Source organism: Cyrtonyx montezumae, unplaced genomic scaffold (assembly GCF_038088225.1).
Source record: "Cyrtonyx montezumae isolate F1298 unplaced genomic scaffold, pur_monq_1.0 scaffold_1, whole genome shotgun sequence".
Classification (NCBI taxonomy): Eukaryota; Metazoa; Chordata; class Aves; order Galliformes; family Odontophoridae; genus Cyrtonyx; species Cyrtonyx montezumae.
Window position 1 is genome coordinate 1,183,371 of NW_027071825.1, and position 24,368 is coordinate 1,207,738.

General features: G+C 55.6%; 2 protein-coding genes across 2 annotated transcripts; one reads left to right on the forward strand and one right to left on the reverse strand.

The window, feature by feature from the left end:
* The first annotated feature begins 241 nt into the window (after positions 1–241).
* GNG12 (G protein subunit gamma 12) lies at positions 242–16,664 on the forward strand. The gene is made up of 5 exons (XM_065737745.1): positions 242–260; positions 6,894–6,951; positions 7,507–7,606; positions 15,566–15,682; positions 16,337–16,664. The coding sequence occupies exons 4-5, from the start codon at positions 15,587–15,589 to the stop codon at positions 16,460–16,462; spliced, it is 222 nt and encodes a 73-aa protein (XP_065593817.1). The 5' UTR covers positions 242–260; positions 6,894–6,951; positions 7,507–7,606; positions 15,566–15,586; the 3' UTR covers positions 16,463–16,664.
* Positions 16,665–20,066: 3,402 nt separating this feature from the next.
* GADD45A (growth arrest and DNA damage inducible alpha) lies at positions 20,067–21,014 on the reverse strand. Its single transcript, XM_065737719.1, has 4 exons — positions 20,835–21,014; positions 20,654–20,755; positions 20,350–20,563; positions 20,067–20,180 (listed from the first exon to the last, which is right to left on the reverse strand). Exons 1-4 carry the CDS (start codon positions 20,876–20,878, stop codon positions 20,067–20,069), a joined length of 474 nt encoding a protein of 157 aa, XP_065593791.1. The 5' UTR covers positions 20,879–21,014.
* Between the last annotated feature and the right edge of the window lie 3,354 nt (positions 21,015–24,368).

Sequence of the window (24,368 nt, forward strand, 5' to 3'; positions counted from 1 at the left end):
CTGGGGAGGGGTGAAGGGGGGACCCACTTCCAAGAGGAGAGCATTCAACGCGAGCCGGGCGCTGAGCCCCGCCCCGCCCAGCCGCACCGGGCCCACCGCCCCGCGCTCCCGCAGAGGCCCCGGGGCGGTTCGGGGCGCAGCGCACGCGGCCTCCGGGGGCCGGGCCGGGCCGGGCCGGGGTCGGGCGGGGCGAGCGCGGGCGGAGGGCGGAGCGCGGGGCGGTCGCCCCTGGAGACGGCAGAGGGCGGCGGACGGCGGCGGTGAGCGCGGGCCGGGGGCTGCGGGCCGGGCAGCGGGGCCGGGCAGCGGGGCCGGGGCCGGGCAGCGGGGCCGGGGCCGGGGCCGGGACGGCGGCGCTCAGGGCCGAGTTTGGAGTTGTTCGTGTGTTGTTGCGTTGCGTTTCTGTTCGTTTGTATTTATTTATTTATCGTAGTTATGATTATTTTTCCTGATTTTTAATTCCCCCCCTTTCCTCGGAGCGCCGTTCCGCGCCGCAGGGCCGCGTTGGGGTGCGGGCAGCGAGCCCTCCCCCGGCGGCCGGATCGCGTCGCCGCCGAGTTCCGAACTCCGCCGAGCCGCGGCTCTCCGGTCCTGGCGGAAAAGAACCGCTCCCGCCGGGCAGCGCCTCGCGGCCTCGCGTGGGTGGAGCGGCGCCGGGAAGCGGCGAACGATCCGGGGCGGGGGAGCGCGGCCACGGAGTGCCCCGAGGTCGGGGACGCGCCACTGACGGCACCGGACGGGTTATGGGATGAGCTGCTGGGCAGGAGCTCGGCGCTGACGGACGTGGGGGTCCCGGGGGGTGAGAGTTGACCGTGAGCACTGTGCCCTGGTGGCCAAGAAGGGATCCTGGGGTGCTTTAAGAAGAGCGTGGCCAGCAGGTCGAGGGAGGTGGTCCTCCTCCTCTGCTGTGCCCTCGTGAGGCCTCACCTGGAGTGCTGTGTCCAGTTCTGGGCTCCTGGTACGGAACAGACAGGGATCTGCTGGAAAGAGTGCAGCCTCCCTTATGAGGAAAGGCTGAGAGAGCTGGGGCTGTTCAGCCTTGAGAAAAGAAGGCTCAGAGGGGATCTGATCCACGTCTATCAATACCTGAGGAGCGGGAGGCAAAGGGACGAGACCGGACTCCTCTCAGCAGTGTGTGGCGATAGGATGAGGGGAAATGGCCACAGACTGAAGCATGGGAAGTTGTGCAGCAGTGTGCGTGGGAACTTCTTCCCAGTGCAGTGACGGAGCACTGGAGCAGCACATAGAGGCGGTGGGGTCTCCTTCTGTGCAGACATCCCAGCCCCGCCTGGACGCCGAGCTGTGCACCCTGGGCTGGGAGCTGCTTTGGCAGGGGGTTGGACTCGGTGAGCTCTGCAGGTCCCTTCCAACCCCTGCACTTCTGTGATTGTCAGTCACAAGTTGTTTGTTTGTGTCCATCGTGGTTAGATTCACTTAGAAACAAAACTAGGTGAGGAAGTAATGGGACAGCAGTAGGATGTTATGCTACGGTACCGCTGAATGTGATTAAGGGATTAGGATGTAGTTAATGACTTCCCAATCCCGTATGTCAGCCTTGTGTTGGATGTATGGCTGTAATTTAGGGTATCTTTAATCAAGTGCCAAAGTGGGAAATGAATTCTAATGGAAAGCAGCTGGTGAGGCCGGAGTAGTGCCATGGAGCTGGCTCGTGTCATGACACAGCGACGGGAGCACCTTTATTTACCTGCTAACAAAGCCCTGGTGTTGAGGGAGGCACTGAGGGCTCCAGCAGTGATGGCCACTGGTTGGGACTGTCTCTCCATCTCATCGCACTTTAAAGCAAATACTGAGCTGTGTTGCGTTTCGGGTACTTCACTTGTTTCAAATACGTGTCTCTGTAGCTTTACTTTTATGAGCACTGAGAATGCATTTCTCAGGCTGTGTTCCTCAGAATGCTCGGAATATTTCGGCCTGGATCATGGGAAGTTGCTGTGTAGCACAGAGCCATGGGAGATGCCCACAATACCTCCAAATACTCTGCAAACTGAGCCCACCAGAGAGCTGCCCTGCAGTGCTGCTCTTCCAAACAGGAACAGGCTTCTGCCCGGGTCCTGGTGCAGCATCTTCTGATTAGGCTCCGTTGCAACAGCAAACTCAGATTGCTCCAGAAGTTCATGGTGCAGCCTCTCAGTCATCACTGCCAGCCCCCCTGCTTCATCCCTGCTCAGGAGCAAAGGTTACAGCACGAGCCATCTTCTCGGGGCAGGAAAAAGAGGTACTTGCTAAGCAGCGTGTAATCAGCTTGCTGTGATAATGTTGGCCAAATGATTTAGCTGCATTCTTAGAAGGATTGTGTTTCTGCAAATGAAATGGTCATCTGTTCTTACCAAAAATGCAGAAATGAGTGGGGCTGTCAGCTCTGCTCGCATAGAAAAGCCCTTATCTTGCCGAGAATCAGTAGTAAAGCTTTCATTGGCTTTAATGAAAGCAGAAAGCAAGTTCCCCAGATCTGGAAAGTAGTTGCAGGCTTGCTGTTTCTTGGGAAATTGGAGCTGCAGATGTTTGATGGCTCTCGGGATTTGCTCCGAGTTAATCACTGCTGGAGTCGTGCAGCTGTTTTCTGCATTTTGTCATATTACACAATGAGACCCACTTTTCCCAAAGCTGAGCGTTTGTGCTGCACTCAGCACTGCGGTCCCTCTGAAATCCCCTCGTTTCTGTTCTCCACAATAAGCTGATGAGGGCTACGGAAGGGAGGAAGAGAAAGTCCTAATGTCGCGGGGGAAAAGTTTTTACTCCGAGTGTTGCAAGGACTGATGAGAAGTACCTCAAACAGCAGAGGTAACGGGAGACGTTCTGGTAGAAGTCTCTTATTTTCCCTCTGTCCAGAGAGTCCGGCGAGTCCGTATTTTTAGCTTTGTTTCTTGGGCTGTTCGGTGCAGCAGGCGGCGTGTTTATGTTCAGCTTCCTGTCTCCATGTCAGCGTCTTGGCATGTGATGGAGGTCGAGCGAGAATCGGAGCGCCTGGATGTGCTGGGTGATGGAGGCAGGCTGTCTGCCTGTGGCTGCTGGGGTGCTGGCAGGTACAGCAGCCTTTTCCTCCTCGTTGGGACGAGAACTGGGCCATTCACACCATCACAGTTCCAGAGCTGCTTCACCCTGCTCAGGAACTGAGCCTTAAGCATTGTGGTACCTAGCAGAGAGTAGGGTGCTTGGGGAGTAGCTGTCGGTGTAGGATTGAACGTGGGGAGGAAATCAATGGCTTTTGGTGCTTCAGGATGAGGAGAACAAAAACAACTCGCAGTCATGATGGGATGGGGTTTTGCAGCAGGGAGCAGGCTGCTGCTCGCCCTGGCCATGGGTGCAGCACTTTCCTGGAGCAGGGGCTCACCAGAGTGGGCGCACGTCAGCCTGAGGGCTCTTCTCATCAGGAACCAGTGGATATCACTGGAAAGAGAAGACATGGGTTGACAAACAGGGAAACCTGTTGTTGCGAGTCCGGCTTGCAGAGCAGGACCTGCTGCAGCAGCGCTGCTGGGCGGGTGGAAGAGCCTCGCAAGCAGTGGCTCTGCCCTGACAGAAAGGTGTACACCTGGACGCAGTGCTGGCTGTCCCTGTGACAAGCCTTGGGGCCACGCATCTCCCGTGCTCCTGGTGTGTTTCGGTGCTCCCTTCCCTGGGCTTTCCTCCCTTCCATGCCTTGAGATGCCACCAGCAGCCAGCTGGGAGGTGGGCAGCACTGGCACGCTTGGTTCCTCCAGCATTGGCATTACCAAGCTCTTTCACTGTGGAAAAAAAATAAATCCTTTGGCCCATGGTCATCCCAAAAGCATCACTATTTCTGTGCTGCAAAGCTTTTGTAGCATCAGCACACTTTATGTGATACACACGTGCTGATGTACATGTATATGTGCATATCACATGGGTGTACTCGGCAGAAATGCATTTCAGTTGTTTATGGATGTGAGCTTCCACTTAAAAGCAGTGACAGCGTAGGAAGTCTGCCTGCAGAAAGGCTTTTCCTGGGCTGTCTGTCCCTAATTGGGCGTGTTTGGATTTCTGTCCTGTTTTGTTAGGTCTTTGTGCTTAAATTTTCTCAACATTTTGGTACAGTCTTCAGTTCTAAGATACGTGATGTATCTGTGTATACCTTTTAAGTTAATAAAAGAGAGAAAGGTTCTCTGCGGTGTCGTTAATCATTGCAGGGAATGGCCAGAAGTATTTCCAGAAGCAAATTTCCTTTCTGTTTTTAAAAAGGAAACGGGGCAGATACGAAAGGTGTTTACACTCACTGACATCTTACAGCATTGGGTGAGGAGTTCTGTCCCGGGGTGGCTGGCTTGAGTTTGCATTGGTGAAATGAAGCTCAGGGTGCTGTGCAGCAGTGGCACACTTCTCTCTGTGCTGCCCAAGGCAGTCCCTGCTGGCTGTGAAGGTACAGAGAGCCAGCGCTTTGGGTACGAAACCTCACTTGAACAAGGCTGTTGTGCTACTCCCATGCTTGCTTCATAACCAGTTATTATTTAAAAGGAAATGAGAAGTTGGTTGAGACTTCACGACCTGCTTCTCCTCTGCGTTGCAATAGAGCATCAGCTTCGGACGAGCGTGGTTTAGGCAGGCTGGTGCATCGCACGAGTGGGTAAGGTTGTGTTTGTGTGCAAATTTGCTTTATTACCGAGCTCGTAAAATCCTCCCTGGTATCTAGCAGCATGAAAATTAAACCTTAGAAGGAAGAAAAATGCACGTCCTGAAATGTCAGGCAGCAGTACATCGGTTCACGTACAAACCACATCGTTCCCCTGCCCCACTCCCCTGAGTGCTGCCACAGGACGCCGTCCCTTAGCACAGCTGCCATGGGAAGGCCTGGGGCAGCAGGGCCCTGCAGCGGTGACGCAGGTCCCAGAGGTGCTCCTTTCTGAATCAAAGTCACGTAGCAAAGGATCTCCAGTTGAGTTATCAGGAGATAACTATGAGGAGCCCGAGGAGTCGGGCGCTGTGGGCAGTGCGGGTGGGCTGCCTGCTTCCACGAGCCTGCGTCGTGCTGCTGTGGAAGCCAGGGGCTTCAAAGCCGTGGGACTTCCTCCTTTTGGGGGGAGCTTTTGGAGTGGAAAGAAGACTCCTCCTCTCGCTTTACTCTTTATATCCCGGCCTGTGGCTGCCGCTGAGCCCAGGGCCTGGCAGCATCCTGCAGCGTGGGTCTGCCCTTCCTCCCTGTAGGAGCTGTGCGTGGGCCTGAGTACTGAGGCCTTGTGGCTCCATAGTGGAGAGTGGCCCGTGATTTATGAGCTCTAGTTATCTACAGGGTGCTCTGGAGCTTGATTTGTTCTCTGTCAGGAGGCAGAGGTGGGTAGATGAGAACTTTTCTTTTCCGCAACGTTTTCGGGGCTGTAGGAGCAGAGCTGGCCGTTGTGTAAGCAAGCAGGAGCTAGTTTTCATTAACAACTCATTTTGCACGGTACAGCCATCACAGGTATGTGCAGGAGGGTTGCATGCTGCATGTTTTATTTCCTTGCTGTACATGAGAAGCACGAGTCCAGAGCTGGGATAACAGGGGCCACATGCAGCAGGGCTGTCTGGTTTTATGTAACTCGTTCTTCCACTCTGCACAAGGATTCTAACAGCAGCCATTGAAATCTGGCTGCCGTTTCCAGCATGGGAAACAGTGTGGGATTTGCTGGCAGAGCCCACGTGTGTGTTCCCTTTCTCTGTGGGTCTCGGAGCCGCTGCTGCAGGGGCTGGCACACCAAGGGCTGCCCTGCATCCCTGCAGCCTGGGGCTGGCAGCGCCCAGCCACCCACTGTCCCATGCAAGGCTGTGGGCCAGGGCTCCCTGCCACTGGCAGACGGTGCTGGTTTCCCATCCAAAAAGTGTCAGCAGTGATCCTGGATCCTGCCGTGCCTTGGTTAATGAGTTATCAGTGTCCCAGCTGCTTCCTCAACTTCGTAATGCCCGGTGCGTGTGGTCAGAGGTTTGCAGCGTACCTGAAAATGGGATGTCTCTGCAGAGATACAGTTGTAGAACTTTGCACTGTGAATGATAGGAAAGGTTAATACGCCAAATACTAATGAGTATTAGATCAGTAATTGCTGGTTTTACGACTTCTGGCATGTACTGCACACCCTAGAGTGTTCCTCTGGGTGTGTTGCACTGAGATTGCACGCACACAGGCCTTGTGCAGGCCAGATATTGGGAGAAATTTCTTCCAAGAGCAGTTGGGCACTGGCAGGGGCTGCCCTGGGAGTGGTGGGGTCACCATCCCTGGGGGTGCTCTGGAGCTGTGGGGATGCGGCACTGTGGGCCGTGGTGGGGTGAGCTGGGGTTGGGCTCGAAGCAGAGCTCTCAGGGTTGTTTCTCCTGCAGCTTATCGTGGCTGCTGGGTTGTGTTGGTAGAGGCTCAGGGAGCACAGCTTTGTGGTGGGGCCAGGACGTGGCTGTTTCCTTCCCAGAAAGGGAGGGATGCGATTTGCCTGCAGCTGCATTTGCAGTGCAGGTGACAGGCAGCTGCCCTGGCTGTGTGCTGTGCTGGGAGTCCAGGTGGGCTTCTCCTGCCCTGGGCTGCACGCTCGGGTGGGTGCATGCCTGCTGCACAGAGGGCCCCCTGTGGTTAAAAATCACCAGCTGAGGTTCTTGTATTTATTTGGTTTTCATGCCAAACAAGCTTCACTCCTGTGGTATGTTGATCTCATTCTGTTTTTTCCTGTTAACCCATATCAAAATCTTGTAGTCGTGTGTTGGTTCCTTGAATCATAGCATACTGGGAGGGGGGAGGGGGTGCAGGGGGGCTGTGGGCTGGCTTCTGTTTGGTTTTGGGGTGACCAGAGGGCCCTGACCTGATCTTTGTGATCAGGGTTAAACCACAGGTGGTCACCCCTTTTTGCTTTGGCTTTCTTGCACGGTGAAGTACTTAATGTTTTTATCTGACTTTGTTTCAGGGTCATTGCACAAATCAAAGCAAAGCAAGGCGGAGAAGTAGCAGGACTGCCTATGTAGGTGAGTTTCCAGCACTGGGGGCAGAAATGCTATTTGAAGGGAGTTGCCTCTCCCACGTAAGTCAGGTTGTTCCTTGTTGGTTAGCAAGAAGTAGTGTGGAAGCCTCTGTAGATGTCCATATTTGCTGGAGTACTTTTGTAATCAGTTTCACCATGTCAGAGTGCAAACCCTTCTTCCTATAGTCTCTCTTTTCTTGAAATAAATACTCTGACAAATGCTTGTAGCCACACCTGCATAGTCATAGAGCCATACAATCATTAAGGCTGGAAAAGCTCTCCACCCCCTGTGCAGCCTATGCCGATGCTGACTGCTCTTTGCAGAAGAGATTCTCCCAGTATCCAGCCTGAACCTCCTCTGACACAACATGAAGCCATTGCCTCTCTATTGCTGAGACTGACCCCTCCTCACTACAACCTGCTTTCAGAGAGCTGTAGAGAGCAGTAAGATCCCCCGAGCCTCCTCAGCTCTGCAGCCCTGTAGTGCCTCTGACCCAGGAACCGGGGAGCTCTTAGCAGAGCTTCTCCCTCCAGCACTCACAACTTTTATCTTTTTCAGACAGAAGAATTTGCTGAAGGCCACAGAACCTGAGGTCAGGCAGCGTCTTGTGACTCCCAGTGTGGTGCTTTGATTGCCAACTGCTCCTGCTTTACATGCTGTAAGATCAATGGATTTTGATATAACCAGTCTTTCTGTAGTTTATGTCTTCTCTTATAAGCAAGCTGGGGATGCTGTGTGGAGGAGCAGATCCCTTCCTAGGACGAGAGGTACCCCAGCTTGGTTGGGCATGCTGGTTGCCTTTACTGACAGTAGCAGGCTGAAGGCTCTAAAACAACACTGCTCAGATGTTTTTCAAAATAACCTTGATGTAGAAGTCAGCTTTCATGGCTTTCATTTATACTAAAGATAGAAAGAGTCCAGTCAGTAAAAATATGGAGTAAAATGAAAGCAGGTTTTTCCGCTATTCACTTCCCAGCAAGTAAATTGGGTTTGACAGAATCATGTGTTTGGAGGCTGACTTTGAAATGAAATGTGGCTGTGGTGCAGGCTCAGCCAGCAGAGCCATCCTGGTGAAACGGAGCTGGTGGTGAAGGAGCAATCTGTGGGGTAAATCCCCAGGAATCGATGTCCTCCACTGAGAGCTCCATGTGCTGCGTGCTGCAGTTGTGAACTTTTTACCTTTTCTTTGTGCAAAAGTGTCGTCCTTTCTTTACTGAAGCCTTTGTAGTCTATGTGGAACACTTGGGCTGCGACTGTAGGGCGGCGTTGAGGCATTTCCCTGCTTGTCGGATCCCCTTTCCCACCGTGTTCAGCAGAGGGAAGGCGCTCAGCCGTGTGCTCCCTCGCCGGGCATCTCACCCTGCCTTCCACTGGGTGTCAGTGCGGCCCCGCGCTGCGCTTTCAAATAGGGTTACCCTTAGGACAGCGAGGTCCCCGTGTGAGGATCACCATGGATAGCTTTTGCAGCGCTTACTTTGAAGGTTATTTCAGTACCCAGCCACGGTGTTTAATTCCTTGGCACGCAGTTGCGTTGCTTTGGGTTCTGCAAGTCGAAACAAACCCAGCGCGGAGGAGCAGCGACTTCCCACAGGAAAACCGACTGCAGCATTCAAGTCCCAGCCCAGCCTGCAGCTTCCTGGCTCCCACGCAGGTGCCTGTGCAAACTGCACGTGCTGAAGTGCTCACAGAGCTCAGAGGGCCTGCAGAAACCAGCGAGCCCTTGGTGCTGCGTGGCAGGCAGCGGGGCACGGCAGCTATCTCAGGTATCACGGAGGGGTAAGCAGAATTGCTGTCCTCAAAACCCTGATGGGGTGAATGGGTGCCGGTGGTAGGGTGGCTGCAAAAAGGCCCTGAGGGGAAAGCTGGGAAGGAGCAGGGAGCTGGTGGTGTGCTTGGGCTGCTGGAGCCTAGGTGGGCAGTGGTGATGTGCGAGAAGGAACCAGCTTCGGGCTTTCAGAAATGCCTGGGGAAACTGCAGGACAGGGCATAGTTTCACTTGTAAACCTGCAGCATTTGCTGTGGGATCACCAAAACTGTAAATAGTGGATCCCACTGTACCTCTTTGCAGTTGTTCTTGGAGCAGAAGTGCTGCCTTTGGCCAAGCACTTGTGATTGACAACCTGGAGAAGGGGTGTGCCCATACCTGCTCCGAGACCTGTCTAATGGTTCCTCAATCCCAATGAGTGTAAAGGGAAAAGGTTTCTATGCCCCAGCTCCCAGCACATGGCCTCTATCAGCCCCAGCGTGGCTTTTGTCACTCTAAAAGGGAGACATGCTGGAAGCTTGCACGTGCAGATTAGCCTTAATGGCAGGTTCACACAGACCCCAGCTCTGGGCTGCTTTATTCATCTACAGTTTTGAGATATTCAACATAAAAGGTACCTTGTTTTGAAGGAAATACTAACAGGACAGCAGGCTGAACCCTTCTGCAGCTGCCATAGCCTAGAGCTGCCTCTGCGTACACACGAAGCACGAGCTGTGCAGCACGGAGCTGCCATGCCCGGCCGAGCTCCAGCAGTGCTGCTTTAATTACATCTCACTCAGCAGGTGGCCCAGCACTCCTAGCTCCAAAAGAGTAAGGAAGATAGATTGGTCTTTAATTATCCCAGCTGGAGCCCAGCTGCAGCGCCCGCCACGTACCTGCCGAGGCCGTTGTTCTGAGCGCCTGCTGCATTTTAACCTCCTTCCTTGCAGCCCGTGGAAACAAGTAGGGCAAAGTCTTAAAAACAAGGTTCTTGTAGGGAATGGGGTCAGCTCTGCCTGGCTGTAGCTATTTCTGTTCCTATTTGTTAAAAAATACGAGCGTGTGCCCTGTGTGAAATGCTCTCTGGGAGGTTCGTGTATTTTTGTAGCGAAACCTTCCCATGGCAGAGTGTGGCTGGTGAGCGTCCTCCTCGGTTAAAGATGGTTATTTAAACAAACCAAAGTCCTCCGTTTTCCATGGAAGAAGGTGTTTTCCCCAGAAGATGAGCTCAGCCTTCCCACTGCCCTGTTTGGTTTGCTGCACTCATTTGTTGACTCTGCTGTTAGTGCAGGAGCCTTGGCCCAGCGCGCGCCGCTGCCAGTGTCTGGAGAGGGCACGCAGCCTTCTCGTGCCTCGTGTTGTTTGCACCTTCCCATCATAATTCTTTCCGCTGCTGACAACCTTCAAACAGAAACGTGTTTTTTCACCACTGAAAGGAAGGGTTTGTGTGATGAAGGGGAGCGGCGGGCGGTGCTGGAAGCTGCGAGCTGCTGCCTGAGCGTGGTGAAATCCTTCTGCGCTGGGGTTCCCCGCGTCCCTGCTTGATCCCACCCCTGCTGTGTGCTCGGAAGAATTCTCAGCATTTCTGTACATCGAGTGCCTGGCCGTGCCCCTTTGGAGCAAGGCATGTACTGGAAAATGTTTTCCTGCAGCAGCTGATTTCAGCCTTTTACAATGGAGGAGTGGAGAAGCGATAAAACCCAGAGCAAGGATAAGGGGCAGTGGATGGATGGGGCACAAAGTGACCATGAGCTCATGGCGGCGTGTGCCACGGTGCTTGGTCAGAGCTGGGTTGTGCCCGACGGAGCCCAGAAGCCCTGCCGGAGCCCGTGGTTCCTGCAGTGGAAGCTGCTGCTCCCTTCTGCTCCTGTGGGCTCTTTTATTAAGGACAAAATCAAAGCTGCGTGGTGTGCTGGAGGCTGGAAGCAAAGAGCAGCTCGTCCCCGTGGCACGGCAAACGCTGTGCTTCGGGGAGCCCTGTGCAGAGGGAGAGCTGCAGGCAAACCTCGCCCAGCAGGCGTGGAGCACGGGAGCTCACTTCTTTTATTAGAGCAGCCATAGCCAGAAAAAGTAAACCCCATCTGTTTTCAGACATAGCTGAGCATGTTTTCAGCACTTCTGTGGAAATGCTTTGGTCTTGGGCAGGATTGCTGGGAATGGCTGTCGATGGGACTGATAATTTGGTCTCTTTTTAGCTCGTGAGTCAGACAGTGGGGAGTTGCACCATGGCTTCGGCGTGGCAGGTTTTTGTCGTCCTTAACTCTGGTCCTGGTGGGCCCTTGTTCTGTGTGGGCACTTTGGGGACAGTGGGCTGTCCCCTCGGACAGGTCCTTGCAGCAGCAAGCACAGGGGGTCCTCAGCCATGCTCCTGTCCGGGTGCTGCCACAGCACTGCAAGAGGTCACGCTGGTAATGTCTGTGTCCTCCCTTAGTGGTGTGCAGAGCGGCCTATGCTGCCCTTCTATGTAATCTGCTGTATGTAACTTCAGGCAGATGCACCCTACAAGAGATCACCCAGTTTGAGATGTTTGCAGCAGCTGCTATCAGGGCAGTTGCCAGGAACTCAGAGGAAAAACAGTGTTGGGAGATGACCTACTTGTATATGAAGCTCTCTGCAGTAGAGATTTGGTAATCTTAGGAGGACCATTAAAGTAATGCTGCTTCTGTTTGTTTGGAGATGAGGAAACGTGGCAATTTAATTTTCTAATGTCATGTTTTTGTTTTTTAGGGATCTGATTTATTAACAAAGCAATTCAGTTGGGAAAATAAGCCCTGCAACTTCCCTAACGAGGTCACTCCTGGAGCCAGGCAGGGGCTCTGGAGAGGCTCCACCCACTCCAGTGGCAGAAGGGGTCATGGCCATGGGAAGCAAAGGCAGAGCAAAGCCAGCCTGCACCCAAGGAAGCAAAATGAGGGGGGAACCTATTAGATTTTAATTCCACGGTGACATTTTTTAAAGGTTTTCTGTCTTTAAAAAATGAAATACTGAAACCGGAGCAGTCGGTGAATGTGGAGCCATCTCACTCCTCAGGGATGTGACCATTACTTTGTGAGAAGATCGCAGTCTTTCTTGTTCCCTTGCTTTTTCTTTCCACACCATTAGTTTCTCAGTAGAAGAAATGAAAACCACAGAGTCTGGGGTCAGAGTTAGGGTTTGGGTTGTGGTTGATGAGTGCTTTGTCCGTATCCATACAAAGCAGTGTCTCACTGCTCCAAAATGACAGTGTTCCCGTGTTGACTTAGCAGTGCACCAGCAGAGCTCCTTATCAGCACAGCAGGTGTGCTGCCTACCAGATCCAGCAGCATGAGGCCCTGCTGGAAACCTCTCACCATAATGTGAGCATGTTGGGCAGCTCAGAGCCAGGGCCATCCTCTGCATGGTCATTCTGCAGCACAAAAGCTGCGTGTCTTACCTGGCCTGATCTAATAGCAAACAGTTTTGGAACAGAGGAAAAAAAAGCAAAGCTGATGAGAGCTGCCACGTTTCCAGAGGAGCCGTGTGTCGGTGCAGTGCTCTGCTGCTGCTGCACATCCCAAGCTGGCAGCACTGGAGCTGCGTGGAGCAGTTGCTCACTGCTGGGTCTGCCCAGTGGAGGTCCAGGGATAGTTGTGCATGGTCTGGTTTAACCTGTTGTGTGATCCCGTGCTCCTGGGCCATCCCTGGCGGATCCTGAAGGGCTGTTCTGACACGTTTGGTGTTGTGGGAGGCAGGGAGGGCTGGGTGGGGGCAGTGCTCTGCTTTTATCCTAGTCAAAAGGGAGCCTCCACAAGGAAGAGTCTTCTGATTTCACACTGCATTCTTTGCAAGGCAGCCAGCAGTCTCTGTTACCTTTTCTTCGTGGTGCTCTCTGAGCAGAAGTATCTTTTAAATACCAATTCTGTGACTATCTTCAATTCTTACCCTTTCCCAGCAATACAGCAAATCATCTGAATATGAACTTTTGCAAACAGATGGTGACCGTTTCCAGACAAATGTGTTTATGTCCGTCAGCTTTCCCATTTCTCTTGAGTAATTTGCAGGTTGAATCACCGACCACGCCATCAAAATGCATTTTAATATTTGAGTGACGCCGGTGTGAGCGATGCAGGACGCTGTGGGGTACTGTGTGTCTGTGATTAACACACCTGCCTGCAGTGTGGTGCTGCACGCAGCCCATCTGAACCAGTGACAGGATGTGCTGTGCTGTTTGTGCACAGCATTTTGGACGCCCGTGCATCCCTCCTGACAACTGCAGCTTGCACACTCGGCTGCAGAGCTGCTCCAGGAGCACCGTGCCCGCCCTGCTGCCCAAGCTGAGTCACAGCCCGGCCCTGCCACCTGCTGCCTCCCTGCATGCCTTGGGTTCGAGCTGGAACAGGCTTGCAGTGCTGCAGGGCGAGTCGGTGTCCTGCAGAGCACCCTGCCTTCCCTCCTCCCCCCTCCTGCTTGCACCAGTGCCGAGGGGCTGGTTGTGATCCGTGGTCCCATGCAGTTACTGTGGCTTTGCAGGCACGGGGTGCAGCCTCCCCCAGGAGCCGTGTTCCCACACCTGTGGGAGTTCTGCTTGGGGTCTGGCAGCATGGGCAGCAGGGACAGGAAGGGCTGTGCAGCCGGCATGGTGCAGCTGCCCCCTCCCCTCCCCTCCCTGCAGTCACCGAGGTCTGCTCTGCTCTGATTTCAGGAGGTGTGCTGCAGCTTTCCTCCCGCTAACTGCACAGATTGAAGTAGTTAAAGTGTGTGGTTTGTGCTGCAGATGCAGCGTGTTCCTGCAGCAGCCAGAAGCCCTGCGTGCTGCCGAGCGCTGCTTGCTGCTGTGATCTTTGCACTGGCACAAGTTTAAAGACTCTGAACCCAGAGAACTTCCACATTTACCCTGGAATTGGTCACCTGGAGCTCATGCAGCGTTTGAACCAGTTTTGTCTCATGCCTGTCTCCTCCCAGCTGCACACCTGCAAAGCAGGCCGGGGAGCCCAGGAGCTGCCTGCTCGGCAGCCACGTGTCTCTGTGCACATCAGAGATTCATGACTGTTTTCAATATCTCTTCCAGGAAGTAAGTTTCTAATGCTGCCCGGTACCAATTATTAGATCCCTCCTACCTGTGTGCAAGCAGGAGGAATCGCTTGCCCATTTGCAATAACAAGCCATTGCTGCTGCCTGCTTCCTGGCCAGTAAAGCAGTGTGTGCTCTTTCGGGTCCCTAGCCAGCAAAGCAGTTTCTCAGCTGCTGGGTGCTGCATGCAGCCCCAGCCTGTGCTTGCTGGGCTCGGGGGCTCTGCAGGGAGAACAGCAGCACTCTCTGCTTGTGACTCAGCACAGGGGGTTTCGAGGAGCAGCAGGACTCAGCTGCCAGTGGCAAAGCACGAAATACCTGTTAGGACGGCACTCGCAGCGTTTCTCACTGCTAGATCATAAGATGCTTAAGAAGAAGTTAATCGCCTTAGCTTTGTTAATAATTTAAAGATGTTTTTAATGGATATGGGATTGAAATTATATTTTCTCCGAGTCAGCCAGTGTTGTCCCAGCTGCACTACGGACTCATTTATTGCACAGAAGCCATTTCTCATCTGCTCAGCAGAGCCCCAGGCAGCGTGCTGCCTGCCAGGGCTGTTGATGCAGGTTGCAGCCCCTCCTGCTTCACTACTTCCCTGAGCTGGGTAGGAAGGGGCTCGTTGAACTTCACCGAGCCAGCCCCTCCTGCAGGAGCTCTTTGCTTTTTGCTGTAGTTGAAGCAAGCAGCAGCAGGACCGAGTCACACATCCCCAGCACCCCCATTTTGGGGTAACCAGGAGCATCGCTGCGTGGTGCAGTGAGTTGTTTGTAGGGGAAAATGCTGGAGGATGCTGGGTGCTGATGGCATCGCATCCTCTCTGGCACACAGCACTGCTGTTGGGCATGAGCTGGGCATTAACGCAGCAGAGCCCTGCAGGAGGGACAGGAAGTTTGGAAACGTGGGCCGTGCCAAACCAGGGGCTCTGCGCACAGAAATGCTGTTCTCAGCACACAGAGCAGTGGGAGGAAAAACAGCACTGCTGCCCTGGGCAGCGTGTGAGAAGCAGAGGCCTGCAAGGAGAGGCTGCATGCGGCCCCAGGAAGGTCACATTCAGCAGCGTTCAGCTCGAGCCCCTGTAGTGCTGTAAATGATTTGAGCACAGCACCACGGAGCCAGTTGTTCTGCAGGACCTGTGTAAAGCAAACAGGAATCTGTGCACTGCTGGTGCCCGCGTGCCTCTGCACAAGCGGGTCTGACAGGGCAGCACTGCCTGGGAGCAGCTCTGAGCTGCTGGCTGCCTGCTCACAGCCACATTGACAGGTGGCTCTGCGGTGCTTTTTGGTCAGGACCCGGCTACCAGCGCTCCCCAAACCGCTGTCCCAGTCCTTCTGTGCAGTGTTGGGGGCAGGAGGGGCTGCACCACCCCCATCGAGCTCCTCCATGGCCGAGCCCCTTACAATGCTCTGTGGCTCAAGCTGTGCAGGGCTGGCAGCTGCATGCAGCGACAGCAGCAGCATCCTCCTGCCCTGCTGGACGCCAGCCAAGCGGGGTCCCTGCTTTCCCTCCTTACCCAGAGCAGCCAAGTCCTGGGGCCGTGCTTTTTTTTCCCCTGCTCCGCCTCCATATATGGCCATATGGGAGCAGACGGCAGCTGGGAGTATTTCTGTGAACTTTGGCTGTTGTTTTTTTTTTCTTTTTTCCCTGCGATGCTGTGAAGCTGCCGCAGACCTGGGGCGGGGGACAGAAGTGCTGCGGTACATCGGAGCTCAGTGCAGTTTTTCTGGGGGGTGTTTGGTGCCACTGTGTAAAATAGGAAAAACAGCAGTGCTTCTTGCAGCTTGTTGAGTGTCTGCTGAGTCGTGCTGTGTTGCCTTGGGAAAAATAACCCATTGTCTTTCCCAACAGAGCATTGCAGTCACACTGAAAATGTCGGGTAAAACAGCCAGCACCACCAACAACATAGCTCAGGCCCGGAGGACTGTCCAGCAGCTGAGAATAGAAGCTTCAATAGAAAGAATAAAGGTGAGAGCACGGCCCTCCCCAGCCCCTCTTTTTTCTCCTGTTTTCCCCCAACAGGACACGTGCAAGGGAGATGCACTTCAGATTTTCCCTCCTCTTGGAACTCGACATTTACTTTGCAGCCCAGCAGCTCTGCATAGCACTAAGTCATTCTTAACTGTGCCCGAAGGAGCTGTGGGTGCCCCATCCCTGGAGGTGCCAGCAGTGCAAACTGAGAAACACACACAGCAAAGTACCCTTCCTTGGTGTGGGGTTGTGCAAGGGGAGTCCATATTTAGTGTTCTAGAAAGCGTTAAGTCATCTGAGGACACTTCTGTTTGTTGTCCTCAGCTTTATAGACAATAAGTTCCTTATTACAAACCTGCTGCACGATTTTGAGCCCTTCCTGTTTGTTTTTGGTCTTCTGCAGGAGCCCTGTACGAGCAGAGCCATCCTATTGCCTCGTGTCACAAACTAGTGCCAGAGCAGCTGGAGGAGCTCCCCTGTGCTGAGAGGGCTGGCCCCAGGGCGAGGCGCAGGGCTCTGTCCATGGCAGGAAATAGGGTGTGGGCCTGCGAGGTGCTGGTGGCCCAGCATCCCTCCCTTCACACGGGGTCACTCAGCTCCTATTGCTGGCTGTGGGGAAATAGCAGCCACTGTGTCTTCTGTGTTCTGCAGGTGTCGAAGGCATCGGCAGACCTAATGCTCTATTGTGAAGAACACGCCAAGAAAGATCCATTGCTGATGGGCATTCCTGCTTCCGAAAACCCCTTCAAGGACAAGAAGACTTGCACTTTGTTATAGGGGCAGGGCAAGGCGCAGGCAGACTGTAGGCAAACAACCTGTAAGGTACCCGCTATTCACTGTCCTCTTCTCACACGTAGAAATGATCTCTTAGGCTTTCTGAAGCGTTCCTTCCGCTCCCAGCCTCCGCTAGGAAGCGAGATTTCACATTGAATCTCCTCTCTCTTGGCCAGGGCAGCGTGGTCCCCATGCAGGGCCGTGGCTCCCACAGACCAAAGCTGCCCGGCTTTGCTGCGCAACAGAGCCGGGCTAAGAGTTGGAATCCCCATTATTAAACATCAGTGGTGTCACACTTGTTGAAATCACACGTGCCCGCGGAGCAGGGCCTCCCTCCTTAGCATTCAGATGTGCATTTGTGCACGTTCACACTTAGAAGTGCATTATCTAGCAACAGCTGCCTTGAGAAATGATGGTAGTGAGTGCTGGAGAGCTCCAGGCTCACGCCAACACCTTGGCAGGGTTTTTGTAATGTAAAACCTAACGTGTCGAGAACCCTCAGGTAGCCCGGGCTTTCTTTCCTAGCCTTCAGGAGGAGCTGAAAAAAGCAGTATTCAGCTTTAAATCTGCTTTTCTGGTTTCTCTCATTGAAAACCTGTGCTGGTGTTAAAAAAGCCCAAGAAGCTGTCAGAAGAATCAGAGATGACAGCCTCGTGGTTGGGGTCCTTGTGGAGGACCAGAGGTGTGGTCCCGGCACTTGGAGTAAAAAACATAAAAAAGACATTTATGTTTTGTACAGGGACTCAGAATTGGGCTCTTTCCTAAATTCCTTTGTAAAGGGGAACAAATAATGCCAAACTGCATCTGGATTGTGGTTGTGCAGGTGTAAGGGGGGTGGGGGGGATGAGGCCTTTCCATCGAGCAAGTCATTTTATATCTATACACAATAAAAAAGTCCTGGCGTGTGTGTATATACATACATATATATAAACTTGAACAGAATATTTATACAGACGTTGCATATGAACAGAACCCTTCCAGGGGACTTTGGGTGGTGCTGAGCACAGCTGGCTGCCACGCATCCAGCCGTGGTGCAGGGCTTCGTGAGGATGCTCACAGGACTTAGGAACTGCTTGGACCGACTGCCTTACGTTGCCCATCTGCCATTTCTGTATCGGGTCACACATCGAGAAGCTCTGTATTTGTTGAACAGACAGCTCAGAAATGGCGATGGGAGGCTGGCAGGAGGAAACCTGCACTGCTTCCTCTGCGCTTAGATACCAATTACTTCTGAGATTATTTTTCTAGTGATGATTTCCAAGCAATGATGGAGACGAATGTAGATCCTCTCTGATCTATCATGTTTTTTTACTGGGCCAGCCAGCGTTGCGTGGGGTGTGGGCAGGTGTGGGGCTCGTTGCTCCTTCCAGGGGCACGCTGCATTGAGCTCCTCACCCCATTGCTGGGCACGGAGCGTCTCTGTGTGACTGAGAACACCGCTCCGGTTCTCTCTCGGTGTTTCTCAGCTCAGGCAGAACAGAGAGACAGTGAGACACTGCTGCTGGCAGTGTCATCACACAGCTGTACGGGACATCTCAGCACGCAGGGGCACGCGTGGGCTCCGGCAGTCACCTTTCAGTCTGCACCTTCTCTCTTCCACTATAAATGCTGCAGCAGAAGTGCAGGAGCTGTACTCTCAGTAGCACAGGGACACGGTCCCCCATAGACAAATGGAAAAGGAGAAGTGAAACCTCGTGGGCAGGGTGGGCACTGCCTCACTGCCCCGCCTGGGCCTGCATCGTGCCTCCCCACCACTCCAGGCTCCAGCTCTGCGTGGATCTCTGCTTCTCTCTGTGCGCTTTCACTGCTGCTGCTCAATTTGAGGGGGAAGAAAAGTTCAGTAAAGCCGCAATTCTGTTGCGAGGGAGGGGAGGGGGGATTTATTTGTTGGTTTTTGGTTTATTTTTTCGTTTCATTTCGCTGGTTTGCTTTGCCAAAACTGAGTGCGCTCAAACTCGTTGTTCTCGTCTCGACATACTTTGGTTTTGAGTCAAAGGTCCCGTGTTGGTCAGCAGCCCGGGCAGGGCGGCTGCTCCCAGGGGAAAGGCCTTTCTGCTTTACACACGCGCGTGTCCGTGTCAGTGCACACACGGAGGTGGACGGGCTGCTCGGGGCAGCTGTCCCTGTGCGCTGGGGAAGCCAGGCCCGAGCAGCAGCCCGAGGGGCCCACGGTGGACAAAAGGACGAGCCGCGCTGGCACGTGTTTGGGGTCAGCTGCACTCGGGCTTCACTGGGCCCGTGACATCTGCGCTCCCAAAGCGCCGTGCACCACAATAAGGCATGCTGAATGCAAAGGGAGGAGGCAGCACGGGATCAGCGCCGGGGCCGCGTCCGCTTTAGAAATGCTGACTCCGGCCACGCGCCGTAATCACAAAGCTAAAAATAACGCGGTTGGGAAGATCCCACGTCGGGCAGCCCTGGGCCGGGCTGCAGCGGGGATGCAGAAAGTGGGGCTGTGGAGCAGGCGATGCCCTATCCCAACAGCAGCAGCAGCAGGGCCTGGGGGGAGGGGGGCTGCTCTTTGGGGGCAGGGGAGGGGTCGCTGCCCGCTTTGTGTGCGGCGACAACAACACACGCAGCTGCTCGCGGGCCCCGCTGCTCCCCCCTGCCCGGCTCTGAGAGGCACGAGGAGCAAAGCCGGGGAAAATGGGCACGGGGGCTGCAAAGGGAGCATTGGGAAAGGGGTTCCCGCACAAAGAAACAGGGCTTCCCCAACTTGGAACGAACCCCAGGCCCTGCGGGGGCTGCTGAAACGCTTCCTCGTGTCTGAGCTACGCTGCAAAGCGGCGGCGCTCGAGAAAAATAAATGGCATTTCCTGCAGCACGCAGCACAGCACGCCAGCTGCCGATCCATTTGCTGGGCTGGGAGGGGCCGGGAGCGAGCCCAGGTGCCATTACAGGAGCAGCGCAACAGGAGCTGAGCCCGGGGACTGCAAAGCAAAACCCGGCACCGAGGAGCAGAGTCAAAAGTTTTTATTTCAAACAACAACTCCCCCCCTCCCCCCGGAACCCCCTCCCCAAAAAAATAAAACCAACCAAAACGCCGTCCGATTTCCAACAATTACATCAGCAGCAGCTGAAAGACACGCGGCTGTGGAGCAACTGCTCCAAGGAAGTCCGCTTCACAAACCTCAGCGTATAAATAATTCGTCTCCTCGATATCATAAAATAACTTATTATATATCTCAGCATTTAAAAACCTCGAGAATCAACGTCCCCAAAAAGAAAACCGTTCGGATTGAAACCTTTTGGAGCTCCTTTTTTCGAGGGAGATTTCAACCAGGAAAATGAAAAGCAGCCCAAGGGGCGGTCGGCGTCGCTGCGTCCCCGCTCCGGGGGTTGGATCTTCCAGCTCCGCTTCCGTGCTCCTCTCCAACACTTCAACGTGACATCAGCTTCATTCTTCTTAATTTTTTATTTTTTTATTTTTTTAGTTTCCCTCCTGTCTTCCTTAACTCGAGGAGGTCGATGGTCAATTCCTGAGCGGAAAAAAAAAATAAACCGATGTCGGGAGGTTTTTTCTTTGTTTTCTTTTGGTTTTCTTGGGTGGTTTTTTTTTTTGTTTTTTTTTTGTTTTGTTTTGTTTTGTTTTTTTCAGGACGAGAGGTCACCGCTCGGGGAGGTTGATCACCGGCACCCACTGATCCATGTAACGACTCTCCCGGCAGAAACACATCAGCTGACTCAGCGCTGGATCCTTCCACTGGGAGGAGTGGGGATTCTGGATGGGAAGGGGAAGAAGAAAGGTTCAGCAAGAAATCCACTTAAAAATTAACAGCAAATTCGGGTCCTGGGGAGGTTCCCGAGGCCGAGACGTCGGCGAACGCCGACGTCTCGGCCTCGGGAACCTCCCCAGGACATTGGCATTGAGTCATCCCCAATGGACTCACCGTGACCAAGACGCAATGGAGATCAGTGGGTGGTTCAGGACCGCCGTCGGGCAGCAACAACTGGGCCAAGCGAGCCGGGTTGCTGACCCGCAGGATGTTGATGTCGTTCTCGCAGCAGAAAGCTTGGATTAAGGTGAAGTGGATCTGCAGCGCGGCGTCTCCTTCTTCTTCCTCGTCGGCAGCCAGAAGGCACAACACCACGTTGTCGGGATCGCTGGGGGTTGGGGGGGGGAAAGTCAGTGATGGAGGGGGACTGGTGGGTACCGGGGGGTTGGGTGGGGGACACTGAGAGCGGTTCACTCACACATTGAGCAGCTTGGCCGCCTCGTAGACACCCAGGGTGAGGCTCCGCTGGCTCAACGCTTTGCTCAGCACCTCCTCCAGCGCATCCCCCGCCTGCTCCATCCTGCACACGCACGCAGCCCATCAGCACCGGGGCATTTAGCCGTCGTCCCCAAAGCAGCTCGCGACCCCCTTGTCCCTACCTGCCGGCGGTGCGCTGGTCGCCAGGCAGCTCCTCCAGAGTCATAGTGCGGCCGAACGGAAGGGGAAGGGGAGCGCTGCCACCTCCCGGCCCGGCCCGGCCCGGCCCCGCTCCCGTTCCCGTCCGCTCCCGTCCGCCGCTCCTCTCCGTTCTCGCCGCCGCCTCTGGGGGACAAAGGCGCCCCCACCGTCATTATCCGGCCCGCTCGCAGCCAACCCGCGCTGCCTTCATTTGCATACGCGCGTTCTATTGGTTCATGCAAATGAGCGCTCGGCTTCTCTACGCCCGGCGCCGAACTCCGCCGCCGCGCCGCGCTGCCACGGGAACCGGCGGGGCGGCGGCCGCTGATTGGCTGCGGGGGAGGTGGAGGGCGGGAGCTACGGGCTGGGGCGTGGCTTGGCGGAAATGGGCGTGGCTTGGCGGGAAAGGGGGCGTGGCCTGCCACCGCCTCTTTCCCCGCGCGATGCTGCCCCGCGTGGCCGCGCAGCGTGCGCGGGGTCAATGGTTGATGCGGCCGCTGAGTCACGGCGCGGGGACGGGAGAACTTCGCTCCTGGGAGCGGCGCCGGGGCAGCGCCCGCGGCCACGTGCGTGGAGGCCGCGCGTTCCTTGCGTGCAGCAAGCCACGAGCGTGGGGGGTCCTTCCCCGGTGCTGAATTGCGGGGACAGCGGCCGAAGCGCGCTCCGCTTCGTGGGCGGTTCCCGGGGCCCCGCCCCACGGGCACGGCGCAGCCCCGGGCACCGGCGAGGCCTCAGGTGGGCGCCAGATGGTGCGGCCCAGCGCAACAGGTGGGCGCATTGTGCGCGGGTCCCAATTAAATTCGCCTCATTAGCGGCCGGATTCGCAGCCCCGGTGTAGGGGACGGGATTATACGCGGGGCCGCTCCGAGCTGCGATCATCTGGGCGTGCCTGCGAGCTGCGGAGCCGCCTTCCTGCCCCCTGGGAGCAGCCCCCATCGCCGGCGTCAGAGCTCTGTTTGTTCGGGTTTCGGGTGCTCTTTCCCACCCGAGAGCGGAGCTCGCCCCGCTCGGAGCTGCGGTGTGTGCTGCGGGCACGCGGTGCTGTGCAGCAGTGCTGTGTCGGGACGCGGCTCCTGCGTGGGACGTGCCCGTGTTGGCCCCGGTGGGGGATCTTGGAGTGAAACCGTTGTCAGTGAGAAAAGATGAACTGCCGAATTGTTTCTAAGTGCGTTGTTAATGCGTTGGAGCCGCGCTTCGCCCACGCTGCGTTTCAGCCCTCACTGCCGTCGTTTGCGGGGCTGATGCTACAGTGATGCCAACGCCGGGGTGAGGAAATTAGGCTCGTTGGCTGCCGGTTCCTCATTGCTCACCCCCACCTACACATCCCCGCTCAGCATCCTCCTGCCCCGGGCACCGCATCCCCTCCGCGCCCTCCCGGCTGCAGAGGCAGCGGTCGCTCCCTGCAAAGCAAACAGCATCTCGCATGTTCCGGGCAGTCCCTTTATTTCCCTGAGCTCCAACTCCCTGCAGGGATCGGTGAGTACGGGAGGGATCCCCCCGTACCCCCCCTCCCCGCTCCGGGGTGAGCACGCAGCTCCCAGCACCCCTCACCCCCACGCAGCGCTGGCAGCGTGGCCCCAGGCAGAGGGAAATGAGAGGGAACAGAGCAAGGAGAAGAATGCAGCAGTGCGAGCTGCGTCCTGCTGCCTCAGCCAGCAAAAATGTCGTGGGGGGGCACGGAGAGCCCCGGGGTGTGAGCACCCGCAGAGCTGCGCGGGCTGAATCCGTGCGCTCTGATTTTCGGTGCCGGTCGCATACTGGGTCCATCCCAGCTGGGTGATGGGACAGCAGTATGCCTGGGGACCTCCTGCCCACGTGGAGATGTTTATCTGTATATACAAATTATGTGTACATAGAATATTAACACGATCATAGACTCGCAGCGTGGCCTGGGTTGGAATGGCCCTTAGAGATCATCCAGTTCCAGCCAATCATGATATACGATGTGCAGCGTTGTGAAGGGAATAATGGGGAAGGCAGCCAGGGGCGCGTGGGATGCTCTGCAAAGTCCTATTGGATTCCAGCAATGGGCCGGGGCGTGCTGCACTGCCCAGGACAGCGCTGGGGATGAACAGGAGCAGGGGACGGGGACAGGAGCACCAACAGCCGTAGGCTTTGCTTGTGCCGCACCGGTCGGGCAGCCCGTGCTGCTCATTAGCAGAGAGCCGGGGCAGCTCCTGTGCCTGTAATCACCCTAATGAGCAGTTGCCGCGCTGTCTGCAGCAGCGCGATGCCGTGACCTGCTTTCAGGCCGTTTGATCTCGCCTGCCCGCGTTCCCCCGCCGGCTGCTGGCACACGTGGTCCGAGCGCGCCTGGCACCAGCACGTTCAGCACGCCGAGCTCCACGCTGCAGCCCCAGCATCACCCACGGACACGGCACGCTGCTCCGAGGTCACGGAGCCGCTGGGGCGGCCTCGGAACGGCTCTGACAGCGGGGAAAATGAGCAAAGCTCCCCGGGAGGCTCGAGGAGCAGTGCTGAACCAGAGAGCTGATCCAGCCAAAGAGTCACAGCCTGGGCCACAGAAAGAAATTAATTAGTTAGAAGGAGGTGTGCTTGCTCTTCTTCAGCCAGCCGGGGTGCAGGTACAGCTCCGTGGGGTGTGTGGCACAGCAGCACTGCTGGCAGCACCGTGCATGTTTTGCTTTGCTCGTCGCGGCCTTCACAGCACTGCAGTGGTGCCCGCTCCCCCGGCCCTCCTCGGGGGAAAATGCTTTGCTCCTCCTTCCATCTCCTGAGGACAGAGCACAGCAGAGCCCACTGAGAGCGGCTTGGGAAGGGCAGAGCAGGGGATACCTGCTGCCCTGCTGCTGGGAGGGAGCTGCACTCGCCTCGCAAGTTGCTTGGGATTCAGGGGAAGCAGGAGCAGGAAGGGCTCAGTCAGTCCGGGTTAAGTTCTGTGGCTGCACGCTTTGCGTCACTTCTCTGCTGCGCATCTCCATGTGCAGAGCAGCGCTCAGCTCTTCTGCTTTCCCATGCAGCTCCTCAGAGCCCTGCAGGACGTATTCCCACTGCCAGCACTGCTCAGCTCCAGGACTGCTTCCCCTCAAGAGCCCACGTGCCAGGAGCACTCAGTGCAAAGAGCTGAGCACAAAGCACGCTGTGTTCCAGCTGCTGCATTCCCTGCATCTCACTGCAGACGTGAGCACCACGCTGAGTGCTATCTCCATGCAGCACACTGGGAATCCAGCGAGAGCAGCTGCCAGAAAGCTGAGCAGAAACTTGCTGAAGCTGCTTAGCAGCATGCCACGGCGCGGTGACGCATGGAGCTTCTTTTGCTGCTCTGAAGCCACGGCTGTACTTCGTTCAGAAGCAAATGTCACGTTCTCTGTACAAGAAGTCAGTGTGGCCTTAAGGAGCACCTGAGCAGCCGTGGATGTGCTGCGTGTTCTGGTGGGGAGGTGCCACGTGCATAGGGAGAGAACAAGCACTGCGTGCTGATAAAGGTGCCTTAGTTAAAAATTAGGACAAACACTTCTGGGGAGCGGAGCAAAGACCCAAACCGACTCCTCTCC

What these genes read in the sequence shown, in the direction of transcription:
- GADD45A (XM_065737719.1), bottom strand. Translation starts at nt 20,878, where the DNA reads ATGACTCTGGAGGAGCTGCCTGGCGACCAGCGCACCGCCGGCAG. An exon ending in GACCAGCGCACCGCCGGCAG is followed by an intron (nt 20,756 to 20,834) that starts GTAGGGACAAGG and finishes GTGCGTGTGCAG; the next exon opens with GATGGAGCAGGCGGGGGATG. An exon ending in TCCATTGCGTCTTGGTCACG is followed by an intron (nt 20,181 to 20,349) that starts GTGAGTCCATTG and finishes CTTCCCATCCAG; the next exon opens with AATCCCCACTCCTCCCAGTG.
- GNG12 (XM_065737745.1), top strand. Translation starts at nt 15,587, where the DNA reads ATGTCGGGTAAAACAGCCAGCACCACCAACAACATAGCTCAGGCCCGG. An exon ending in CTTCAATAGAAAGAATAAAG is followed by an intron (nt 15,683 to 16,336) that starts GTGAGAGCACGG and finishes TGTGTTCTGCAG; the next exon opens with GTGTCGAAGGCATCGGCAGA.